The sequence below is a fragment of the Mus musculus genome, chromosome 12, assembly GCF_000001635.26.
Source record: "Mus musculus strain C57BL/6J chromosome 12, GRCm38.p6 C57BL/6J".
Classification (NCBI taxonomy): Eukaryota; Metazoa; Chordata; class Mammalia; order Rodentia; family Muridae; genus Mus; species Mus musculus.
The window spans coordinates 16,893,060-16,918,169 of record NC_000078.6 but is presented as its reverse complement, the minus strand read 5'-3'; the positions used below and the strand labels follow the sequence as shown (position 1 = coordinate 16,918,169).

At 39.2% G+C, this 25,110-nt stretch overlaps 1 protein-coding gene across 1 annotated transcript in view; it reads right to left on the bottom strand.

Annotated features, from left to right (window-relative positions):
* Rock2 (Rho-associated coiled-coil containing protein kinase 2) overlaps positions 1 to 23,192 on the bottom strand; it is a 93,297-nt gene extending 70,105 nt beyond the window's left edge. Inside the window, exon 1 of the mRNA NM_009072.2 lies at positions 22,840 to 23,192. Within this exon, the coding sequence (NP_033098.2) occupies positions 22,840 to 22,980 (141 nt within the window). The 5' untranslated portion in view covers positions 22,981 to 23,192. The remainder of the gene's footprint in view (positions 1 to 22,839) is intronic.
* Positions 23,193 to 25,110: the final 1,918 nt, after the last annotated feature.

Here is a 25,110-nt window from a genome sequence, read left to right as displayed (position 1 = left end):
GCAAAATCAAAATTAATTTGGAAAAATTTCAACAGATTCTAAAACTAGTGGGTAAAAATAGAAACATGGTTTCAAATACTAAGTCCCTCCTCACAAAATACTAGGGGCTGGAGAGATGGCTCAGTATTTAAGAGCATGTATGGTTCTTGCAGAAGACAAGGGTTTTCTGTTCCCAGAATCCACAGGGTAGTTCACAACATTAACCCATGACGGCTTACAACATACTTATTAATTATGAAAAAGGAAAACTAGAAACAGGAGAGATTATTTTTAAATAAATGGCCAGTGCTAACATCACCAATGTTCATATGCCCACCAAAAAGATTTGAGAGCACACCATCATGTCTGTGGTATCAGCCAAAGTACTACCAGGAAATACTGGACAAACTCAAATTTCAGAAATAATGACTTGTAATCTTCAAAACTCCGTAGAGCAGGAAACTCAAAGAAAAGGCTTCTCAGAGTTGTTCCAGATGGAAGGAGACAAAGGGCCATGGAAATCCAATGAAGTACATGATTCAAGATCATGATCATTTTCAATCACAATTACTTGGACAATATTTGAATGGGGTCTCTGTGTAAAGTGTATATAAAAGTTGTTCCTAATTGTTAGGAAAGACCTTTAAAGTGGATTATGCCAGGCATTTTCTCAGCTCAGAGTTTAAACAAGCCATCTCCCTCCAGAGGGTTCACAATGTATTAGCATGGTTAGCTCTCCCAGCCAGATCTCTGTTTTTCAAGATTTTACTGTCTAAAGTTTAAACACTGTGTTTCTTAACTTTTTCTTCTTTCCTCTTACCTTAGAATACTAGGTCACCTAACTATTATCATATGGCTCCTAAAATTATAAAGTGGCAGGAAAGGAATGTTGATGTTTTGGCCACTGCTACTACTTCAATACATAATCCTACTGCTAAGTTGGGGTTAGAAGGAATAAACAGAAACTCATATTCTTGGGATATAAAAAAAAATTAACACACAATCACAAAATAGGTTCACTTTCCAATAAATGCAATGAAATATTGAACAAGTAAACTAAATCCACTGACAGATCTGGTATATCATTTCAACCACAGTCTACAGCATAAGTGAATATTCTAATGTCCTTGCTTTGCTCTAAGGGGCTTAATAAGCGTTTGCTACTCCCATCTGCAAGTTAATATTGGAGCCAGCTAACACAGCAAGAAAATACCAGCATTACATGAACATTCAGTATTAAAACACCAAATATGGCTAGGCATAGTAGTGCATACCTATAATTCCAGCAACTAGGAGGCTGAGGAAAAATTAATGAGATCTTACATAAAAATAATGTTTAAAAAAGGAAACAGAGTATAGTGGTACATGCTTGTAATACTAGAAATAGAGGCAAGAGGATTCAAGGCCAGCCTAAGCTACATAGAGCATTTTAAGGCTAAATTGGGCTACATAAAAACCTATCCACAAAAAAACAAACAAACAAACAAAACAAAACAAAACCCAAATGATTAGCACTGGGAATGCAGCTCTATGGCTTGGCTGGCATTTATTAATCCCTGAGTCCAATTCCCAGCACTGAAATAATAAAATCAACAAAAATTAATTACAACAGACTTGATTTAAAAATACAAGTACATTCGGGTAGAGAGTCTTCAAGAAAACATAATGACACAAAATTCGCTCTGGAATGAAAGTGGTGTGAACCAAGAGATAAGTAAAACTAAGGATTTAGTATTTCATTATATTTCTTTGAAAGACTGCCAAAGTTAAAAATCAAAATATCTACAATGGTTTCAATTAATTTTAGTACTGTAATTGAATAATCTGTATTTAAGGTGAAGGGGCACAAAAGAATCTGAAAAATGCTACGGCTTCTATACAAAAAAGTGTTCAAATCAGTAGCATTTCATTTCACAAATGTTTATTTCTCATGATCTGCCAAGTGATAACACTAATCTTCCTTTGCATAACTCTCAGAATCACAACAGAAAAAAAAAATCATAAGCCAGGTAAGGTGGTACACACGTAGATGCAGTTACCCAAGAATCTAAGACAGGAGGATCCATTTAGTCCATAAATTCAAGGTCAGCTTAGGCAGCAGCAGCACAATAAAACAGGAGCAATAACACCAAAGCAAAACAACTTTTTAAAACTATAAAAGCTTTATATTTTTAAGAGTATAGGAATAGGCTGGCGATATGGCTCAGTGGTTAAGAGCACTGCTCTTCCGAAGATCCTGAGTTCAATTCCCAGCAACCACATGGTGGCTCACAACCATCCGTAATGAGATCTGACACCCTCTTCTGGAGTGTCTTAAGACAGTAACAGTGTATACTTACATATAATAAATAAATAAATCTTAAAAAAAAAAGAGTATAGGAATTTGAAAACCAAAATAACAAGTCTAGAGAAGCCAATAAAATAAAAGGCAAAAGATGTATAATAAGCAAGAGTGTGATGGAAGAGATAAGATTATAATTAATCCCAAGTGCAATAAGGAGAGAAAGACACACACACACACACACACACACACACACACACACAGAGAGAGAGGGAGTGGGGGAGAACACCAACTTTTAAAAAAATCTAATGTGGTAAATTTACATCCCAATAATCACATTTGCTATGAATAGAAAAAGTAACCAATTGAAGTAAGAACAAACATCAAACAGACTTTAAAGAAATAGATAAAAGAAAATGTCACAATATAATGACTCTACATTTGAAGACACCGAATACAGCTGCTAAATATATAAAGAACTGATAGAAGCAAAGACAAACAAGTAAACAGAAGAAAACACTAAAGCCCAACGGGCAAAGGTAATAAACCTTTCCTGATCAAAGAAACAGGTAGACAAAAGGAGCAAATATAAGACAAGTCAAAATCATCAACAAACTTGATCTCAGCATTGTGTCCTTAAAAACTGTTAAACATAGCTTTCTAAGATTTATCTTCATTTCCTTATCTATAACTGTGTGCTGTGTGTGTGAATACATGACACCTGTACAGGAGGTACCTATAAAGGCCAAAAGAGGACATCAGAGCCCCTAGAAAAGAAGTGAGATGTGGGTTGGAGCTTCCTAACACTGGTGCTAGGATCTGAAAAGTGCTCTTAACCACTAAACCATCTCTCTAGCCAAAAATGTATTGTTCTGTTGTTGCTGCTGCTGTTTTGGTTTTTTGTTTTTGTTTTTGTGTATATTTGTTTTTTGAGATAGAGTCTCACTATTAGCCTTGGCTGGCTTGGAACTTGCTATGTAGAACAGTGGTCTCAACCTCAGAGACCTATCTCAGTCTGCCTATACAGAGAGTAAAAGTACTGAGATTAAAACCACCACAACTGGCCTTCCAAGTACACTATTTTTTTTTTCTTTTTAAGATTTCACAGAATATGTATAAAATAGGCTAGAGAGATGGCTCAGTAGTTAATAGGTCTTGCTGCTCTTGCAGAGGACCTAATTTCAACTCCCAGCATACATTTCTGGCAGTTTCAGAACCTCCTGTAACTCCAGCTCCAGGGGATTCCATAACCCCTTCTAACCTCAGAGTGGCGATGGTGTGTGTGTGTGCACACACACACACACACACACACACACACACACACCATAGACAGATATAGACAAACACACAGATATAAGAATTTTTTTTAAAAATGTACAAAAAAAATGATCAGATACTGAGCCATAAGTTTCAAGTTTTATAGGACAAAACATAGTTTCCTTATAAAAACAAATGAAGCAAGAACAGTAGTGCAGAGCTGATTCTCTTATTTCATGTACTGTTACAAATAGCACAACTCCAAGTTCAATTCTATATAACACAATGCACTGATCTACACTATTCTTTGAACACACTGGGAAATATCATATGTAGCTTTGGCTACTACTGTGTCCAAGGTTAATGATGTCACTTATGTCTGACTTCAAAGTCCCAGGTCTTCTGCCAGAATTGATAAAATGCTTAACTTACTTTTCATTCCCTGCACAAGTTTTGACAAATATGGATGAATTGAAAAAATGCAAAATGAAATATACACAAAAATAATATGCTTTTATACTACAGTTTTGGGGCTGGAGAGATGGCTCAGCGGTTAAAAGCACTGACTGCTCTTCCAGAGGTCCTGAGTTCAAATCCCAGCAACCACATGGTGGCTCACAACATCTGTAATGAGATCTGATGCCCTCTCCTGGTGTGTCTGCATACAGCTACAGTGTACAGTATAATAAATAAATAAATATTTGAGAAAAAAAAACTACAGGTTTTAATTCCTAAGAAATTCTAAAAGAGAGAAGCAATTAACAACGTGAAAAAATTAAATTGTTAGAGGACATGGGAGATGGGACAGACCATAAAAGAAAATGAGGACACTTTAAGAGTAATAAAAGCATTGCCTATCTTTTTTTGGGGGGTGGGGGTTTCGAGACAGGGTTTCTCTGTATAGCCCTGGCTGTCCTAGAACTAACTTTGTAGACCAGGCTGGCCTTGAACTCAGAAATCCGCCTGCCATGCGCCACCACACCCAGCAGCATTGCCTATCTTGATTGTGATGATTAATTGACAAATTAGTATGTAGGAAAAGGGGTGTATTGTTGAATGAATAAAGCATTATGACATACAACAACAAAATGGCCATAAAAGTCTTTGCACTTCACAATTGTGACTGTCTTTCCTTTGATCTCTCTTTACAGTAACTGTGAGTAGTTTATGTATTGTCTACATGTCCTATAAAGAAAGCAAGTCCAACTCTGCATGTACTGTCTTTCCTGTTACCATTATTCACTCAAACATATTTGAGTGAACATATTCACTCAAACTTGTTAAATGCACTAAAATATTATTATTAATGGTTTAAAATTACATATACTGGAAAGTACACTTGTGGGAACCAACACATTATAATTTCCAATGTTTCACATATAATATTTACATGTATCATATTTACATGTGTAAAGTAAGGTCTAATATCTGCCATTTACATACCATAAAATCTAGTAAGTTAAGAAAAATGCAAGCTGTAAATATTCATTTTTCCTCCCAAGGGTCCTTATAACAAATCGTTGTTGAAATTAGCAGCATTTAGTCAACCCAAAAAACAGTACTTGTAAGCCAGAGTGGAAAATTCAATACACACTGAGCAGAATAGTATGAAATGGATATGACTGCAAACCAAGATAACATAATGATCAAGAACATTAAATATGTAACTATATTCCGTACATGCACAAGATCTATAGAATACAAAGAGTAATGCAAATGGATGGGTCTTGAAGTAAACTAGACACAAAGGCAAATACTGAATGATTCCATGTGAATAATTTGCAGAGAAGTATAGCAAAGGTTGCAGTAATGATAGGGAGTTGTTGCTCAATAGATATTTCTATTTTAGGTAATGAAGTTTTAAAAATAGACATGCTGGTGGTTGCACAATACTGTGAATGTATGTAGTGCCACTGAATTGCACATTTAAAGTGGCACAGGTGGAAAATTCTGCCGTTTATCTGGCCACAATACATTTTCTTAAAGTTCAAGAAACACTGAGGATATCTAACAGAAATAGGGTACGAGGTAAGTCAAATTTACAAATTTACAGAAAGTTAAAATTCTAGAGACAAAACAAAACAACCATGTGTGAGAGACACAGTACACTGGATGTGATAAGAAAGGAGATCTAACACAGAGTGTTGCCCTTTCTTGGGTCTCCAGTGCCCAATTTCTTAGAGATTTGCATGGGTGCACCAAAAGAAAACACCTTTCCTAAAAGATGTGGAAAACAATGCCACTCTTCTCATCCTTTGTGGGGATCAAATTGGCACATTATTGGATTATTATGTGAATAATTTGCTGAGAAACATAGCGAAGGTTACAGTGAAGATAGGGAGTTGTTTCTGGCTTGACCCAGGAGAAGCGATAGAGGAAATCATCACCGAATCTGAGAGCAAATCATAGCAGACTGGCAAGCAGAGGGAAAGGAATATGCCTGTAATCTAACCTCTGAGAGACTGTAGTGAACCAAGAAGAGATGCCAGCAGTAAATGCATCTCAGTCTAAGGTAGCAACACAAGCAAGCAGGTGGATAAAACAGAAGTCATCAAACATAAACCATCAAGCAAGTCCTAGAAATAAGCAGATCCAAGAGATACAAGCTTTAACAGCTATGTGGCGCACGCCTTTAATCCCAGCACTCGGGAGGCAGAGGCAGGCGGATTTCTGAGTTCGAGGCCAGCCTGGTCTACAAAGTGAGTTCCAGGACAGCCAGGGCTATACAGAGAAACCCTGTCTCGAAAAACCAAAAAAAAAAAAAAAAAAAAAAAAAGAGGTTTATTTTTCTAAGGGCAGTTTGGTAACTTATTTTGTTTCTGTGAGACATCTGAACATCATTAACAAAATTAGGAGAATTAGGAAAGACATTAAAGTCAATCAGAGTTTATCAGCAAGAACAAAGAAGAAACAATACAAAGCAGTTGAGGAATCGTCCTGATAAGCTGAACAGGAAGGAAACAGAAGGAAAGGAAGAATGAACGGTACTAAAAGGATAAACTGGTGGGTCAAGTGACAGGAAATTTAAGGGAATCTTCTATTGATGACTTCTATTTTCCAGGAAACAGGACCACCACCTGTGGAAGAGACTTTGTTTCTAAATTGAAAGAATGAAAGCTCCTCAGACTAAGGAAAGAATTACCCTAAGCCTACAGTCTTAACAGCTCTCAGAGGCTGGAGTCCAGAAGTGTGCAGTGTTACTAATCCAATTAGTTGTCGTCTGTCCTCCATCACTAATCAACAAACACCTTTTGTGTAGATCAGAGACAAATTGATTGCTCCAGATGCATATAGTGGATATTCAATGGTTCAAGAAAACTTAGGGTTGTAGCAAGAGACCTGAATTGACTGCACTCTTACATACTAGTGAAGGGAGCATTTACAAGAGCTTAGAGCCTTACACCTCAAAAATCTAAAAAAAAATAAGGTAGTAAAATAATAAAGAAGCTTAGAGCAGGACTGGGATTGTGATGTTTTACATTTATGATCTGAACAGCAAAGTGGATTTCAGGTAATGGTGAGATCCAGGTCATTTCCATAGAATCAGTGAGTAAATTAAGTGATGAGAAAGACCAGAGTAAGGGATGATGGAATTAAGAGATGAAAGCCAGGGTCCTGAGTACCTGTCCACGTAAACACTAAGTTCACACAAAGGAACAGTGCCAATCACTTGTGGAAAACCTGTGAGCCAGATGCCTACATCTTCAAACAATTAAGATACTGACAAGAAAGATGTCAACAAGTGATAGTAGAGAGAAGTATATCAGACTGAGTAGAAATTCTAAGACAAAGATATCATGGGCACTGAAATTAAAAGGACCCTACATTGAAAGGACCCTAAGCTCCAAGTTCTGAAAGAAGGCTACCTTGGGAGAAACAGGTACTTAAGGCAATGGAGAAGGTGATACCTGGGAAAGAATTTGAAGATGCAAGCAAGTATGTCAACCTCAGAACAAGAGAGAAAAACTTTACCGAGAACAGAAGAACAACTAGGGAAAAGACGTGTCTCAGAAGTGTCTCAGGACTTACACATCAAACAGAAAGCAGCAGCTATGAAATTAGAATTAAGCTGGTGGTTCAGACAACAAGTCCCAAGAGCTCTATGAAGGAGAAAAACAGGCATCTCAGCAATCAGCTAGTGCCTGCAACAATTGTAATTCGGAAAGGGTCTGTCTGTTTCTTAAAAAAAAAAAAAAAAAAAAAAAATTCAGGCCTCTCTGGAAAGAGCCAAATTAAATTTAGATGAGTTCTGTTAGCTAATGAGTATGTGCTGGCAGGGATGGAGAAATGGCTCAGTAGTTACAGCAGTGGCTGCTCTTCCAGAGGACAAGGGTTGGATTCCCAGCACCCACATGATGGCTCACAAGCATCTGTTACCCTAGTACTAGGGGTCTCAATGCTTTCTTCTGCCTTTCAAGGGTACTAGGCAGGCAAGAGGCAAAGACATAAAAGCAAAGCACCCATACACATAAAATAAAAATAAACAGATACCACCAATTTCAGAATCAATTCTTACACCTCCATCCTGTCCAGAGTGACCCAGACTTTGTGTAAATCAGTGTTTTGAATATTAATAAACTGTACATTAAAAAAAGACTGTGCTGACACTGATGGGAAAGGTCCTTGCCATGCAAAGCTTGATGACCTTAGTTCAATCCATAGGACCCACAGGGTGGAAGGAAAGAATTGACTCACACATACTATGGCTCATGTGCACCTTCAGGCACACAGGTGCACACACACACATGCAGAGTTAATAATAATGCTCTTTTTAAAACAAAAATACTACACGATGAGACTATCTGGGAAAACAGTCATGATTTTATATGCATGAGATTAAAAGAAAAATAATGCTATTAAATGCAAACAGCAAGAGGGATGCACTAGTATCACAGTCTACTGCCTCAATAACACGGGCCACAGACAAAAGGTTATATATTACATTTCTTAAAATTTTTAACAGGCATGTATTGCTTTTGTAATTTTTTTAAATGTTTGTTTTGCTTTTGAGGGTTTGCTAAATCGAACTGAAGAAACCTGTTCCTAAAAATATTAAAGCATAGTGGCAAGAGGCTTACTCACAGAATCTCGAGACAAAAATTTCCAAAAATTCCTCTGGGGGGAGTGGTAGAATTTCTTAAAATTACAGAATTCTATAACTTTTCTCATGAAAAAAAAAACTATCATAAATCAATTTTGAGCTAGTTTCTTTTTCTTAGCTCTAAATTTAGCCTTAATTTTATCATCTGTTCTCCTATTATGGAGATGTCTTACATATGGAAAATAACTTGTTTTCCAGAAAGTCTCCAAACTTTGCAACTTTACAGTCTTCTCTTGTTTTTCAAATCATATTTTTCATCATCATCATCATTATTGTATTGATTATTTTCTGAGACAGCGTCTTACTATGTAGTACTAATTAGCCTGGAAGTCTCTATGTAGACAGGCTATAAAAACGAAAAAAGTTAAGTATTTGGGGCTTTATTGTTTGTTTTCTTTTGAGACAGTATCTCACAGAGCCCAGCCCAACCTCAAACTTACTACAGAGCCAAAGATGACTTTGAACTTCTGATCTTTCTACCTTGGCCTCTTGAGTGCTAAGGTTCACCCTCTGTGCAGATTTTATGTGGTGCTGGGGTTTAAGCCCATTCTTAAGTGAATGCTAGGCAAGCACTCTACCAATTCAGCTATATCCTCCAAATCAACGGTTAGCAACTATAAAGCTTATTTTACTGTGCCAGCTGAGTACTTCATAAACACTAATTACACATTGGCCAGAAGTGTATGCAGCTTTACTAGCCATGGTAGCTCAAATGTTAAATACAAAAATCAGGTTGCCACTCTCCTCCAAGTTATATAATCATTATCTCAAAAATTAATATACATGGACTGGAGATGGCTCAGCTATTAGAAGCACTGACTATTCTTCCACAGGACCCAGGTTCAATGGCTACTTCCTACCAACATGACAGTTCAGAACTACCAGTAACTCCAATTCCGGGAATTCTTCTGAATTCCAAGGGCAGCAGGCACATATGTGGTTTACAAACATACTTGCATACACAACACTCATACAAATGTTTAAAAAGAATTGACACTTTTTAAAAAAGATTTACTTATGTTATGTATATAAGTGCTCTATCTGCATGTACACCTGCATGCCAGAAGAGGGCATCAGATCACACTATAGTCATGAGCAACCATGTGGTTGCTGGGAATTGAACTCAGGACTTCTGGAAGAGTGGGCAGTGCTCTTAACTGCTGAACCATCTCTCTAGCTTCAATACTTTTTTTTTTTAATTTCCAATATGTATCTCAAATTTCTACAAGATAATATATACATATTCCTTAATAACAAAAACTAAAGTATTAAATGACTTTGAGGACTAAAAAACATGGGGAACCAATTTCAAAAGTACATTTAAAAAATCTAAACAGCAGGCTGGAGAGTATTGGCTGTTCTTCCAGAGGTCCTGAGTTCAATTCTCAGCAACCACATGATGGCTCATAACCATCTATAGTGAGATCTGGTGCCCTCTTCTGGCCTGCAGGCATACACGCAGGGAGAACACTGTACACATAATAAATAAATAAATCTTTTTTAAAAAATATAAAGAGCACTCTCTGTATTGCTTGGTACAGCCAATGACTCAAAAGCTGCTTTGTATGTAAAATCAAAATTGTTTTAAAAATAAGGATTGTATTTTACACTTTATTTTTGCTTCCTTTTTGTTGTTGTTTTGGTTTAATGTTTGTTTTTGAGACAGGTTATTTGTATAGACCTGGCTGTCCTAGAACTCACTCTGTAGACCAGGCTATCCTAAACTTAGAGATCCACCTGCCTCTGCTGTTACCACAAAAGAATGTTTGAAAACTTCTGTTTTTTAAATATAGGCATAATTACAAGATAGACACAGAACACATTGCTTTAGGAACTATAATTTGAAGGAGCATAAATTAAAATTTAAATTTCTAGTTGGGTTTTTCCTCATGAATTAAGCTGACTCAGTAACTATGACTACCATTATTTTTCACTTTCCTAATTATTAAATGTGAAATATCACAGTTACGTGTTTTGAGCTTAGGCTATAGTTCTGTTAGTAGAATACTTGCTTATTAACATGGACAAAGCCCTGGCTTCAGTCTCTGGCACTGCATCAATGGGGCATGATGGCACAGGCCTGTGTAATCTCAAGGCTTGGAGAAGGGGGGGGGGGAGGGGAGGAGAACAAATGTTCAAGGTCATCATTTGCAAGTTTAGGCCAGCCTAGGATACATGAAATTCTGTCAAGAGGAAAAGAATAAACAGAATTAAAAAAAAAAAAATCAGAAGTTCAAGGTCACCCTCTGTCTCATAACAAAGTTATACATTTGAGACCACTGAGGTGGCTCATGCAATGAAGGCACTGGCCACCAAGCCTGAAGACCTGAGTTCAAGGCCTGAAAGAAAAAAAAAGAAAAAAAAAAAAAAAACTTCCAAAGGTTGTGCTGATTTCCACAAATGCACCGTGGCATGTGTGTCCTACACATAATCACTCATGTGTACACACACATATAAATTAATGTAAGTTTTTAACTTACAATACGTTTTTACACAGTATCTTTAAACTTGGGTAAGGTATAATGATACATTTTTTTATTTTGTATATCTTATCACAATATCTCTTTTTCTATTTTACACTTATGCTTCCTTTAAAAGGAAAGAAAACCCAGCAAATTAAGGGAGGAAGAAGGAACAGAGAGAAAGCAGAGAATCTGGCTAGCCTTAATCTGATTTGTAGAGAGTCCTAAAAGGCAAAACGTGATGACCCTGGCATCCTTCTATATGTCAGACACATACACAAGTCTGTCTTCTGAAAAGATCTTAAACACCTGTGTCTGATTTTTTTTCACTTAGTACAAGGGAAAAAAATTATCCATAGTGCCTCTCATCTTATTCCTTAGGCCACTTTCATCACTACCACTAGAAATGTTCCTTTAATGCAAAGTCCTGGCTACCTCTGGAGACCTGACAGAGGGCTGGGGGGATCTCCTCAGGAGGGTCTCTAAAGGGAGAATCCCCAAGAGAGGTTGTTCACGGTAGGATCCCCATATTTCATACTTTAGACGCTTTTGTAAGAATTCAACATACCAAAATTCATTTTCAGTAGCTCTTGAAAGAATCAGTTCAAGCCAACTATGCTAATGTATTTTATATTTTTGATACACACACACACACGCAGGACACAGGGACACATACACACACACACACACACACACACACACACACACACACAAGCCAACTCTGCTTCTACCAGTTTACACCGTTCTGCAAGACTCTTTCATTACTCAGAAGTAAATGGCTCCATAACAAAGTTTATTTTTTAAAAAATTAATGCTTGTTAACTACGACTCTCGTGTGTGTGTGGGGGGGGGGACGACTCTCTTCATTACTTGATTAGCATCTCCTTACATTAAAGCAATTTAAATATATACAGCACACTCACAATGCACTCCTTTAAACTCAGTACTTGAGAGGCAGAGGATATCTCTGAATAGTCTTAAAAACAAAAACACTACAACCAAAAGTAATTTTAACATGAGTTTAACATAAAAGAAAAAATCTAAATAAAGAATTTGCTAAAATTTCCCTCTGAATCTTAATAAAAGCAAGGGTCATATTTAATAAAAATATTAATATTTAATAAAAACCTCAAACAATTATAATATATTTAATAAAAACCTTAAGCAATTAAAAGTATGGCTTCTAGATGAGGTATGATTAAACAAAAGACAAAATACTAAAGTCCTATGCAAATATAGAATTTTCAAATAAGGAAGCAGGGCATGGTGGCGCACACCTTTGATCCCAGCACTTGGGAAGCAGAGGCAGGCGGATTTCTGAGTTCAAGGCCAGCCTGGTCTACAGAGTGGTTTCCAGAACAGCCAGGGCTACACAAAGAAACCCTGTCTCGAAAAAACAAAAAACAAAAACAAACAAAAAAAGAATTTTCAAATAAGGAATCATCTGAGAATACTGAAAAATGTCCAAATAATATAAACCTACAAATCAGCATGCAATGCCACCTGTGAACAAGAGTGGACATGTTATGCGAATTTTCAGAGTATTCAAAGACAAAACCAATGCAACAGTTACATCATGACAGTTATCATAACTCTAAAGAAAACTAGTTATTAGAGTGACAATAAGAGTTGTTTCTAGGAGCTGGTGAGATGGCTCAGCAGGTAAGAGCACCCGACTGCTCTTCCAAAGGTCCTGAGTTCAAATCCCAGCAACCATATGGTGGCTCACTACCATCCGTAATGAGATCTGACTCCCTCTTCTGGTGTGTCTGAAGATAGCTACAGTGTACTTACATATAATAAATAAATCAATCTTAAAAAAAAAAAAAAGAGTTGTTTCTAATCTGTATGCAGAAAAGAAAGTTATAGCACTCTAACTGTGGTCAAGATGACAGACTGTTTATAAACTTATTCCTAACAACAGTTTAAAATGAAATTAAAACATGAACCCAAAACAAAAATCCAAAAAAGTTGGAAAGACTATGCTTACATCAGAGTCCTCAAAATATTTTGTTTAAAAATAATTGAACAAAATATGCTGGTACGTTGACTGTGATCCTAGAACTGAGGATGCTAAGGAAAAACAGTTTGGGGCCAGCCTGGGCTACATAGTGAGACCCTGTCTCAAAAAAAAAAAAAAAACCCAACTAGTTGAGTCACTCCTACAAGAATTTACAAAGTTCAACAAGAATTTCATTACTCAGAAGTGAAAGGCTCCATAACGAAGTTCATTAAAAAAAATAAATGCTTGTTAACTAAGATTCTCATGTGAAGGAGGGGGAACCTCTCATTACTTGATTAGCATCTCCTTACATAAAAACAATTTAAATATATACAGCACACCATGGTACACTACTAAAAATCAAAAGAGAAGAGCAATCAAGACATGGTAAAACATGCCCTTTGTCCTAGCTATACCAGAGGCTGAGGCCAGAGGATTACTTGAGTCCAGGAGTTCAAGGTCAACCTAGGCAACACAGGAAGAAACTCACTCTTTCTCTCTTTCTTAAAGAAAGGACACAACTAAAATTCATTTGTTATTAATAAAGTACACTGCAAGTACTATCATTCATTGATGGAAAGACTATGAAATTGTATGGCCATTTTAGAAAATATTGGCAGCTTTTCAAAATTAAGCATAAACTACCACATGACCCTACAATCTCATTCTTTGGAACCTATCCAAGAGAAATAAAAACATGTCCTCAACTATGATAAATTCATAAACAAAATGAATATAATTCATACAATAACACCATTCAGCAATACTAAAGAACAAAATGCTAGCACATGCTACAATACAGATGAACCTAACTAAAAACATTATACTGGGGAAAGAAGCCAGATGCAATGATGGCATATTGTGTGTGACAGTTTAAAATAGAAATGTCCCTCACAAGTGTGGATATTTGAACAACCGCAGGTGGTGGTGCTATTTGGGGAAGCTTTAGGAGGTGGAGTCTTGCTAGAAGAAGTACGTTATTGGGAGTAAGCTTTGAGAGTAAAAAGCCTCACACTACTTCCAGTTTGTTCTCCTTATTCTTGTCTGTGGTTGGGGATGTGAGCTCTCTCACCTTGCTGCTCCTGCTTCCATGCCTGCCACTTACTACCATGCCTCCTTTGCCATGATGTACTCTTATCCCCCTGGGACAGTGAGCTAAAATAAACTTGCCTCTACAAGTTACCTTTGTCATAGTGTTTTATCACAGCAACAGAAAAGTAACTAATACACTGTATGTATTCTACTATTTATGTAGAATTTGTTTTTTTAAAAAATTCAAACTTATAGATACAGATCCAGAGCTAGCACTGGAGTCAAGACTGAGAACCTAAACAATAGAATTTTTGAGGTAACCCAGCGTGGTGGCGCATGCCTTTAATCCCAGCACTTGGGAGGCAGAGGCAGGCGGATTTCTGAGTTCGAGGCCAGCCTGGTCTACAGAGTGAGTTCCAGGACAGCAAGAGCTACACAGAGAAACCCTGTCTCGAAAAAAACCAAAAACCAAAAAAAAAAAAAAAAAGAAGAAGAAGAAGAAGAAAAAAGAATTTTAGAGGTAATGAGAACATGTTAAGGTGACAGTTTAATTAAATTGCAGATGTAAAATGGATGAATTTACAGCATATAACGTATACCTCAATGAAGCTTTTATTCCCAGCACTCAAGACACAGAGGCAGTTGGATCTCTGTGATTTCAAGGCCAGCCTGGTCTCTACAAGAGTTCCAGGATTGCCAGGGCTACCCCCAAAACAATCCTGATGAAAATACAAAGAACTTGAAAAGCTAGCAAACAATGGTATCATTTAACATCTGTCCCTCAGCCAGACTTTAATTTCAGACCTGATTCTAAGAACAAATAAGAGATAGAAGTATGCACACTGTCTATGCCTGCAAATTATATTTATATATTTAACCCATTATTATGAAGGATACACAAGCAAATAGAGTATTATATATTACTCCCCTTCTCTAATTGAACACCACTAACAGAAAGAGTAACTCAAAACTCATTTCTGTAACTATTTTAAGTATAATAGAACAAGCAAATTACATTTATTTAAAAAAGAAACATTATAAACATTAAATAGATAAAAGTTAAATAAAAATGTTAGTAATCATGGACTTGACAAAATGGTTGAGTGTGTAAAAGCACCTGCTGGCATGTCTGACAACCTGAGCTTGATCCCTGAAGGAAGGAGAGACTCAAAAACTGTCCTCTGACTTCTGAGTGTCAAAAACATATACACATACCCACAAATAAATATAAAATATAATAAAGTTATTTTATAATATGCTTACTATCTGAAATTTTTTCAATAGAGACTTTCATTATAACTTGTAATGACATCCAGATTTTTTTCCCTCTCTTTCTGGGTTTTTTGAAATTGGGGTTCTCTGTATGGCTCTGGCTGTCCTGGAACTCACTTTGTAAACCAGGCTGGTCTAAAACTCAGTGACCTGTCCGTCTATGCATCCCTAGTGCTGGGAGACACTTGCATTCTTGAACAAAATCTCTCGTGCCTCTGATTTTTATTTTAATTTTGTTAATAAGCAAATATTTCTTGATTACTAACAGCCAATATACATACTGTTTTGAGGGTTAACCTGAAACATACCACCATTTTTTTCATCTGTTCTTGATCATGAAAAGCTGACTAAAATCACTGGGCTCCACGTGGAACTAGATTGATTAACTAGAAGCTAGGGCAAGGGAACAGATGACACACAAATGATTAAAAGCTGTTTAGCCCACATAGTCTTAAATTCACCTAAAATACAGAACAAAATTAGCTTTTATCTCTCATTAAACACACTGTTTCAGTACAATCTAGAAAATGTCTACATTACAATTACTTTTCCTAGGAGACCAACTGTTCTAACCTTCCAAACCTATCTTCTCAGCATACAGATGTTTGCCTATATTCCTTCTTATGAATAGACTATGTCCAAATGACAAGAACATATCAAAATACTTGGGGTCTATTGTATTATCACTTCTAGAGGGACCATACCTTTAAAGATATTACTCTTATCACTTAAACTGAATTATTTTTTTTTATTCAACAAATAGCTAAGGAACATACAAAAATGTCTATATCCTAATACAGTTTACCTTTTATGCATTAAGTAAAAATAAACTCACAAGCCAAGTGTTGTTCCCCCAAGCCTGTAGCCCCAGCATTTAGAAGGCTGGAGCAGGAGGTTCATGAGTTAAGGGACAGCGTGGGCTACAAAGACCAGGCAGCTATAAGGTGAGCTCTTGACTTCAACAGTAATAAGTAAATTAAATAAATAACCTCAAAGGCTAGGAAATATAAAAAAGACAATACTTTAACACTGTAAGACTTCCTCATCACCATTTACTCAAGTATTAAAACAGGCTTGCTTCTCATCTCCAGAGCTAAAGGTTAACCTCAATAATGAAGTGCTGGAAACTAGTTCCCAATCTGTAACCCCTTAAAAGTAAATTTCCTATCACATACATCATAACTAAAGTTGTTCAAAAATCTTTTACAGAATAAAGTAAAATAGGCATTAAATATAAAATGACCAGTTGTAAAGCATTTTAGATGCCTGGAAAACAAGCATAAAGTCCTTAGAAATATTCTCCAAAAGAGTTAACACCAATGAACCAAAAAGCAACCCTAATATGAAAGAGAAAGAGAGAATATGAGAATGAGACTAGCCAATGTGAACAGACCTCTCCAGAAAGATAAATGAAGGTCACTTAAAACAAGCCAACTGCAGACCGTCTAAGAACATCTACATTGAAGTAATCACTTTGAAGGATAAGAAAAGCACGGATGCAACAAGAGCAGCTCCCAGCATGGATAAAGAACAGACAGCCACCATGACTGGATACTAATTTATATATTAAACTTCATGTAATATATAAGCTAGCCCACTACTGATAAGTATGCTTTTGTGGGCTGTGGTTTTTTGTCTCGTTCTGTTTACATTTCTTGTGTAAATGTGCCACAGTGCACATGTACAGATCAAAAGACGACTCGTAGGAGTCATTTCTTTGTTCACCCTGTGGGTCCCAGCAATCAAACTCAAGGTCACTAGCCAGGCTTGGTAGCACACACCTCTACCAACTGAGTCACCCCACCAGTTCCCTGGATTTTCAATGACATGTCATCCTGGGCCTATAATGTTGAACTGAGCCATCAACTTTCTCTTCCCCAATTACCCTCTTCATGAGCAGCCAGTACAGAATAATTTTTAAATCTAAGATGCTTTTTATCTTACCAGTCATGGTTGGCTGGCTGCCCATTTCCACAGATAAAACTAAAAAGAAATGAGTTTCAAACAAAGCTTGGTTAGACAACATAACCATGACTAAGTATCTGAAGATGACTATTAAGAAAACACACAAAAGTCTACTAGTAAACAGATTTTTGGCAAAGATGATAAGCAACTCTGTAAAAAAGAAAAAATACTTTTCTCAAAATAGTAGTAGTAGAATAGTAATGGTAATAATAATAATAATGATAATAATACTGCTAAGTAGTCTGAGTAACTAATCATGTGGAGGAAAAAAGAAAATCAGCTTCAATCCCTAACTCACACCACACACTAAACTAGGTAAAATGTATCCTAGACCTATATATAAATGTTAAATCATAAACATTCTAGAATAAAAACAAAAAAAGGTATTTCGATACCATAGGTCTAGGCAACAATAACTTGGGCAGAAAAAAGCAATAACCATCTTTTAAACTGGTTAAAAACAGGCATACCACAGACTGAGAAAAAACACAAGACAATTTTCACAGCATTCCCTTTGTATACAAATTCATTTCTATGTCTAGCACATAAAAACTTGTATGACAGCCCAACTTTTCAAAAGGGCATATACTCTAACAGATGATTCACATATATTTATATATAAATAGCCAGTATGTGTGGTAGTCATCAGGATATGCAAATACAACACAATGAGCTATTACCCACAACAGGAGGGCTTTTTTTTTTTTTTCTAATGTTAGGAACGCTGTGGAATAACTGGAATCTTCCCTCCTGTGTTGTTGGCACTAGAGTAAAATATAAAATGTTTAACTACTTTAAAATGATCTGGTCATTTCCTAAAAAACAAATATACATATATCCTATGACACAGCAATTCTACCCTCATTATCAACCCAAGAGAAACAAGAGAAAAAGAAGAGAAAAAGTCCTTACAATGACTTAACACTAATTGCTTATAACAATTTTTTGAGGGTTTTTTTTTTTTTTGGATACAGGGTTTCTCTGTGTAGCCCTGGCTGTCCTGGAACTCACTTTGTAGACCAGGCTGGCCTTGAACTCAGAAATCCGCCTATCTCTGCCTCCCGAGTGCTGGGATCAAAGGCATGCGCCACCACGCCCAGCTAACAATTTTTCAAGGCAAAATTTCACTATGTAGGGGCTGGCTTAGAACTCACTCTGTAGACCTCAAATTCAGTGATCTACCTGCCTCTGCTTTCTGAGTGCTGATATTAAAGGTGTGCACCACCATGCCCAGCTTATAACATTTATTAAATTTATTTATATTATAAATAGCTCAGTAAGCAGGAATAAGCACTACTGCCTAGCCTGACAAACTGTGGATCTTGAAATCCATACAATAAGAGAGAATCAACTCTCAAAAGTTTTCCTCAGCTCCCTACTTAAATACCCACAAATAAAAAAATGTAAAAAGCAAAACAAAACAAAAATTAAGTTTTAAAGCAATTAATCTGTATATTCTAAATATCTACCTCCTACTTCACACAAATAATAAGTACAAAGTCATTTTTCATCTTTTATTTTATTTCATTTTTATTACATCTTCAAAACAGTCTCAGACATTACTTATGGGGAGTGAACACACATGCAATTGTATCTTAATTGGGTGAAGAGTCAGCACTAAATGGAAAGAACCTAAGTACTGTGATAAATATTTTCATGATCTGGGGCCATAGCCCTGAGGCAGACACTTGCAAGCATGTGCAAGGACTTGAGTTTAATATCCAGAACTATCAAAAATAAAATTTCTGTACAGTAATATTTTCATATAGTTACTGGCAGGTACCAGTTTTAATAGGTGTTTCTGGGGCCAGGCAGATGGCTTAGCAGTTAGAGGCAGCTGCTGCCAAGCCTGACAGCCTTAGTTTGATTACTGGAATCCACACAGTGGAAGGAGAGAACTGGCTCCTGTAAACTGTTCCCTGACCTCCATACCTGTACCATGACACAAAACACCCCACCCAACACACACAAATAAAGAAATGTAAATTTAAATTTTTAATTGGTATTTTGTTTCTCAGCCCAGTGAAATTGTAAATAAATGTTTGATCACCTTTATCCATTCACAAAAGCCTAGGTACTATATAGGTTACTATAGCCACATACTCTTTAAAATAACAAAATAAAATCCCAAGGCATAAACCTTAAGACATTTCTCCAGCATACATGTTAGTTAAGTAAAACACATCAGGCAAGCAATGTAAGGATCTCTGACAACACAGGAACTTACCAAAGGTTATCACTTAAGATCCTCCCTTTAAAATATTTCAAAATTACTGACCTTCAAAAGAGGCTCAGCAGATACAGGTACTTACAAGTCACCAAGCCTGACAACCCCCATGACCTGAGTTTGACCTCTAGAACCCACATGAGAAGAGAGAACCAACTCCCACCCGTTGTCCTCTAACCTCTACACATGGCAGGGCACATGCACACACTCAAACACACAAGATAGATGTTGCTTGTTTTTTAATTTCAGAAGTATCTCTCAAAACTATTTTTATATAATACCAAGCAGCTCACAATCTACAATTTCAAAAGAATTGCGTATTTTAAGGGCAAATAAAGTAAATAGCCTCTGCAGAGAAACAAGATAATTTAGTTTGTACACTGATAGTCCTGAAATTCAGCGCCATATATATGTTTGACAATGATTAGTACTTATGACAGCAAACTCAAAATGATAATTGCATGCACTTGAAAACTGTAATAATATCTAAAACAAAAATCATTTCCCATCTCAAAGAAAACATAAAGCTAGCAAAAAATTTGTCAAATGCACATAGGAGACGTAAAATGAGTGTAAAGATATGCCATACACTGGACTAAAACCTTACATGCTATCTCATGTAACTTTTTTTCCTATGAATGGCTTGCCTAGCTTACTGAAAACGTTTTATAGAAAATTCTGGTATGTTTCATCATCACTTGCCATATTTAGCAATACACAACTTCCAATGGTGCTTTCTAAGCTTTTGAATACAGTAACTAAATTTCAGGCTGTTTTTATTAGATTATTAAAGGTATGTTTTCTAGAATAAAACCAAAAGAAATGTAATGTTAAGTAAAGTAATGATTTAATTGTGAAAAAAAGCTCATGGCAAGATTTCAAATCTTTAAAGTGGTAACAGCTATTATTTTGTGAGCATTTTTAGAAACATAATTTTAAAAATAGTATCAGTGTAAAGACTACAGAGTTACAACCTGGAGAATGAAAAGGCTGTGAGGATGCATAGCAGTGATCACTGGCACAGCAGGGAATGCACATAGCATCACCCAACTGTGGACTTCAACACAGTTTAAATGGCAAGGTTTATGTATACTACTACTACAATTAAAATTTTACCATGACAAAGGCAATTTGGAGAGGAAAGGGTTTATTTGGTTTACAGTTCCATACCACACAGTTCCTCATCAAAGGAAGTCAGGACAGGAACTCAAACAGGGCAGAAACCTGAAGGTAGGAGCTGATACTGAGGCAATGGAAGGGTGTTGCTTACTGGCTTGCTTCCCATGGCTTGCTCAGTCTGTTTTCTTAAAGAACCCAGGACCACTAGCGAAAGGATGGCACCACCCATAATGGGCTGAGCCCTCCCGAATCAATCACTAAGTAAGAAAATGCCATAACTCTAGCTTGTGTAGAGTTGACATAAAACCACCCAGCACAAAATTCATTCTAAAACTTCATGATAAAATTTACATAACATGGATATTATTACAACTTTAATGATGTTTTCAACTTTTATGAATGTGCAACAGAGGCATCAGGAACCTCACTCTAAAGGAATAAACGGCATTTTTTGGCTTAGTAACATACGCTGCACTCTAGAATAACACCTGTCCTGATTCTCAATGACATGTAATCAACTAAAAGCAGCAATAAGCCTGCGGTCAAATCAGCATTTGATGTCAACCCTCCTAAGGGTAATATGTCACCTTAACAAATGTGGTGTATGAAGCACTCAATGAAGGAACTGTTACTGGCCACGTGTAATAATTTAGGTAATATTTTAATAAAACAAAATAGTCATGTCACAGGTATAAACAACTTGGTTCCAAGCTCAAAATGACCCTGATAATGATAATTAACATCACTAATAATACAAGAGATGACTGTGAAATGTAAAAACATTTCTATCTGGGATTGAAAATGATCCTGGTGAATACTTGAGATTTACAGAGACTATTTTTAACTGAACTTTCTGGCCTAGGATCAAAGTTTTGCTAGCAAAATACCAAAGTGAAAATCCTGGCAGTGACACCAGAGAAGCTTTGCTTTATCTACAAAAAGGCTATGAACTCCAAGCAATCCTGCTCTGAAGACTTCCAAAATACGTCCCACAAGAACACAGGAACCCACTACCAAACAAAAACACTCCCCCCGCCCCCAAAAGTCAAAATCTCTATATTTACACATCCTATAGAGCGATACCCACACTCTAGTCAGTTCCTGCGCTGTGGCCAAACAGAACTGAGTCACTCTGCAAATGATTCCAGAAACCTCAAAGGATAACCAACGGCCTCAGAAGAAAAGTTAGTCAGTGGAAAGGGAGGAGACAGTTTTTCTCATCACAGAGTCACTAGGCTTCTCCTAGCAGAGCTCAGGTCTGACATGCTTTTTGGCACAGAATGCCTGATCACCCACCCTAAGTCTAGACCTCCAAAGCTAATAGCCGGAGTATCTTTTTTTTTTCCGACTTCTCCTCAGGGTACACGTTCACACCACTTTTTCCCATAAATGCAACTCTAGGTGCACACTAATCAAATTCGTTTGCCAAGCATAATCGCTTCCCTCAACACGACCAGAAGTATACCAGCATTCTACATGGCATTTATTGTAAATCGTGTTCTTTTCTTAACCGAGCTCCAGTTAGCTGCCTTTTCCAAGGCTCTTAATTTGGATTTTGAATGCTATGGGAAAGACAAGATGAAGGGGAGAGATTTATCCCATTCTACAATTCAGACTCATTTCTTGGCTTCAGAGCAACAATCTCCGGAAATTTAATTTACATAAATTCAAATGTACTAAATAGCTACTATGGAATGTCCAAGAGCAACTGAAAGCAGCAAACTTGAGCTAGCTGTGCGTTCCCAGCTTCCTGACGAGCTCTTTGTCGTGTGCCCCCGGTGGTACTCCCAATAGGAAGAGCGTCGGGTTTCTTTCTCCCTGGGTTTTCACCCTAGCTCCCACACTGCGTGACACTTTCAAATTGGGTAGCCCAGTGTAGGAAGCACAGCCAATCCTCCACCTTTCCGCCCCAAACCAACTGGGTAGGCGGGAAGGAGACCAGGGGTGTTTCCTCCCTGCGCGCTCCAAGAACGGGGGCGGCCGAGATGACACTCGCTCGGCAGGGAGGTGGACCCGAGAATCCCAGGTGGGGTCTCCACTCTGGAACCTGGGTCTCCAGCTCCCCGGGCAGCCGGAAGCGGGGCGGGTGGGCCGAGGGGGGACCAGGCAGGGCGGGGAGTTCCCTCCCTAGCCCGCACCTACCAGCAGACTCTCCACGTTGATGGGCGAGCGAGGGTCTCGGATGAGCGCCTCCAGCTTCCTCTGACGGCCGGCGCCCGCCCCGTCCCCCGGCGCGGTCTCGGGGGCGCCGGGCATTTTCCCCGTCGGCGGGGGCCGGCTCATGCCGCTTCGCCGGGCCTAGCGCCGCCCGCGGAACCTCCGCCCCGGCACGCCGCGCGCCGCTGTCTGAGGAGCCGCCCGGCCCGGCCGGGAGCAGCGAGGCACACGGCGTCCCCGCCCCTCAGCCGCACGCGCGCCGCCCGGCCCGTAGCGAGCTCGCCAGGACCCGGCGGGCGGGAGCGGGGAAGGGGCGCCCGCGCCGCACCACCCCGCCCTCGGGGCTCAGGCCGCTAGGGCCGTCGCCCGTCCACCCGCATATCGCCGCCGGCCGCCTCGCGCGCCCACACGCCCGCTCCCCTCACACGCAGTCGGAGCCGCGTCCCTACTCGGCCGCGCGCCGCCGCTACCCACAAGCCCCTCCGCCCGCGGTCGGCTGCGCGCGGCCCGGCCCCGCCCCGCCCACCCCGGCGCGGCCCCGCGGCACGCCCCGCCCCTGGCCTCCGGCCACGCCCCGCCACCGGGCTGAGCAGCCAGGCTTCTTTTCCGTTCCCGCCGCCTGGCTAGTCTCCCTGCCTCGTCGGGCCGGTTCGCGGGACTGGGAGGCGGGACGGATGGCAGCGCGGTGCCCCGTGGTCCCCGTCGTGTGTCCCACGTCGCCGGCCGGACCCAGAGGCCTAGTTGACGTCCGCGCCCCCCGCCCGCTGTGTCCCGCTGACTCAGCGCGCAGCTATGCAAGCCGCGCCGAACTGCTGCGCCCCGGGTCAGCGCCCTTCCCAGGCCTGGTGCGCCTGAGGCCTGCGCCTGGGGCTCCCAGGGGGCGGGGAGGCCGCGCCCCTAGCCCGCGCTAAGAGTGTGGGACTCGTTTGAATCCTGTTGAGTCCCGGAGCTGGGAGGCCTGGAGGAGTTGTTTCTGCCTCCGGGTCATAAATCCTAAACTCTCAGAAACCTTTGTGCCCTTCCCTGACCAAGGTGCCCGCCTGGCCTTAGACCTTAGACACTGGCCAGGCGGAGGGAACAGGAGGCAATAAGGAAGCGCTTCTGCATCCGCGGGGCCCTTGCTTTTGGAGAGTGAAAGAGAGGGGCTGCTTCTCCGCATTCCTGCCCTCTCCTTGCCCCCTAGCCATTGGTCAGATCCTCTCAGGGCGCAATCGGAAAACTATGTGCCAAGAGCTATAAAACTGTTCACAGAGCCCCTTTGACCCAGTAAGGCCATTTAAGGAAGTCCAAGTGTAAGGAAATGATCCGAAAAGAGGAGGACTTTGCGTGGAGATGTTTACAGCAGGGCTATTCAGAATGTTCGCAATGACCAAAACCCTGGGAGTGGACCCAATCTTCCAGCAGCTGAATAATCCAAACAAGCTCTTGTCATATTCACGGGAAGAATCCTACGGGTATTGCAAGCCGGTTGAGACTAGGGAAAATTTACCGGAAGTGAAAAAATGCAAAGGGGATTATGAACACTTTGAAATGAGCAGCTAAACAAGTGAGAGAACACACTTGCTCCTAACTGAATGGGATTTTCCCCCCACTTCTAAAGATGTCAAGTAGGGTGGTGGCCTCATAGGTCTTTAATGCCAGCTCTGGGGAGAGACAGAGGCAGGAGGGTTTGAGGCTAACCTAAGTCTAGAGAATGAGTCCCAGGACAACCAGAGCTACACAGAGAAAACTTGTCTTGAAAACAACAACAAAAAAATGCTAAAAAGCATATTGAATTTTTAAATTTGAAAACTTGTACTTATGGAAGCTAGAGTGTAATGCCCCTGAATAGTGAACTGTAGAGCTCCCTGGGGTGTCAAGGTAAATATGCAGGTAGGCTACAGCCCTGGCCTGGCCAAAATTGCATGCACTTCACCCAGCGCAGGGGTCCAAAAATGTCTGCCCTTCTGGGGAGAAGCCCCTCTGACTTGGATTAAGACAGGAAGAGTCTTTGATGACTGAAGAGAACCCTTTCTCTTGTAGATAATAAAACTGGCCTCTGGGTCAAAAAAAAAAAAAAAAAGTTCTTCAAGCCAGTAGGTAAATTTACTTCTTCATACGTCCACAGACCCAAAGCTAGGAGAGTAGAGCCAGCTAACCACTCTTTCCACCCATGCACTGGAGCATGATAATTAGATAATCATTATTACAGATCTTACAAGTTCTTTTTCCTGGTGATAGTATAATGGGCTTTCAAAAGGAACATTGTGATCTTCC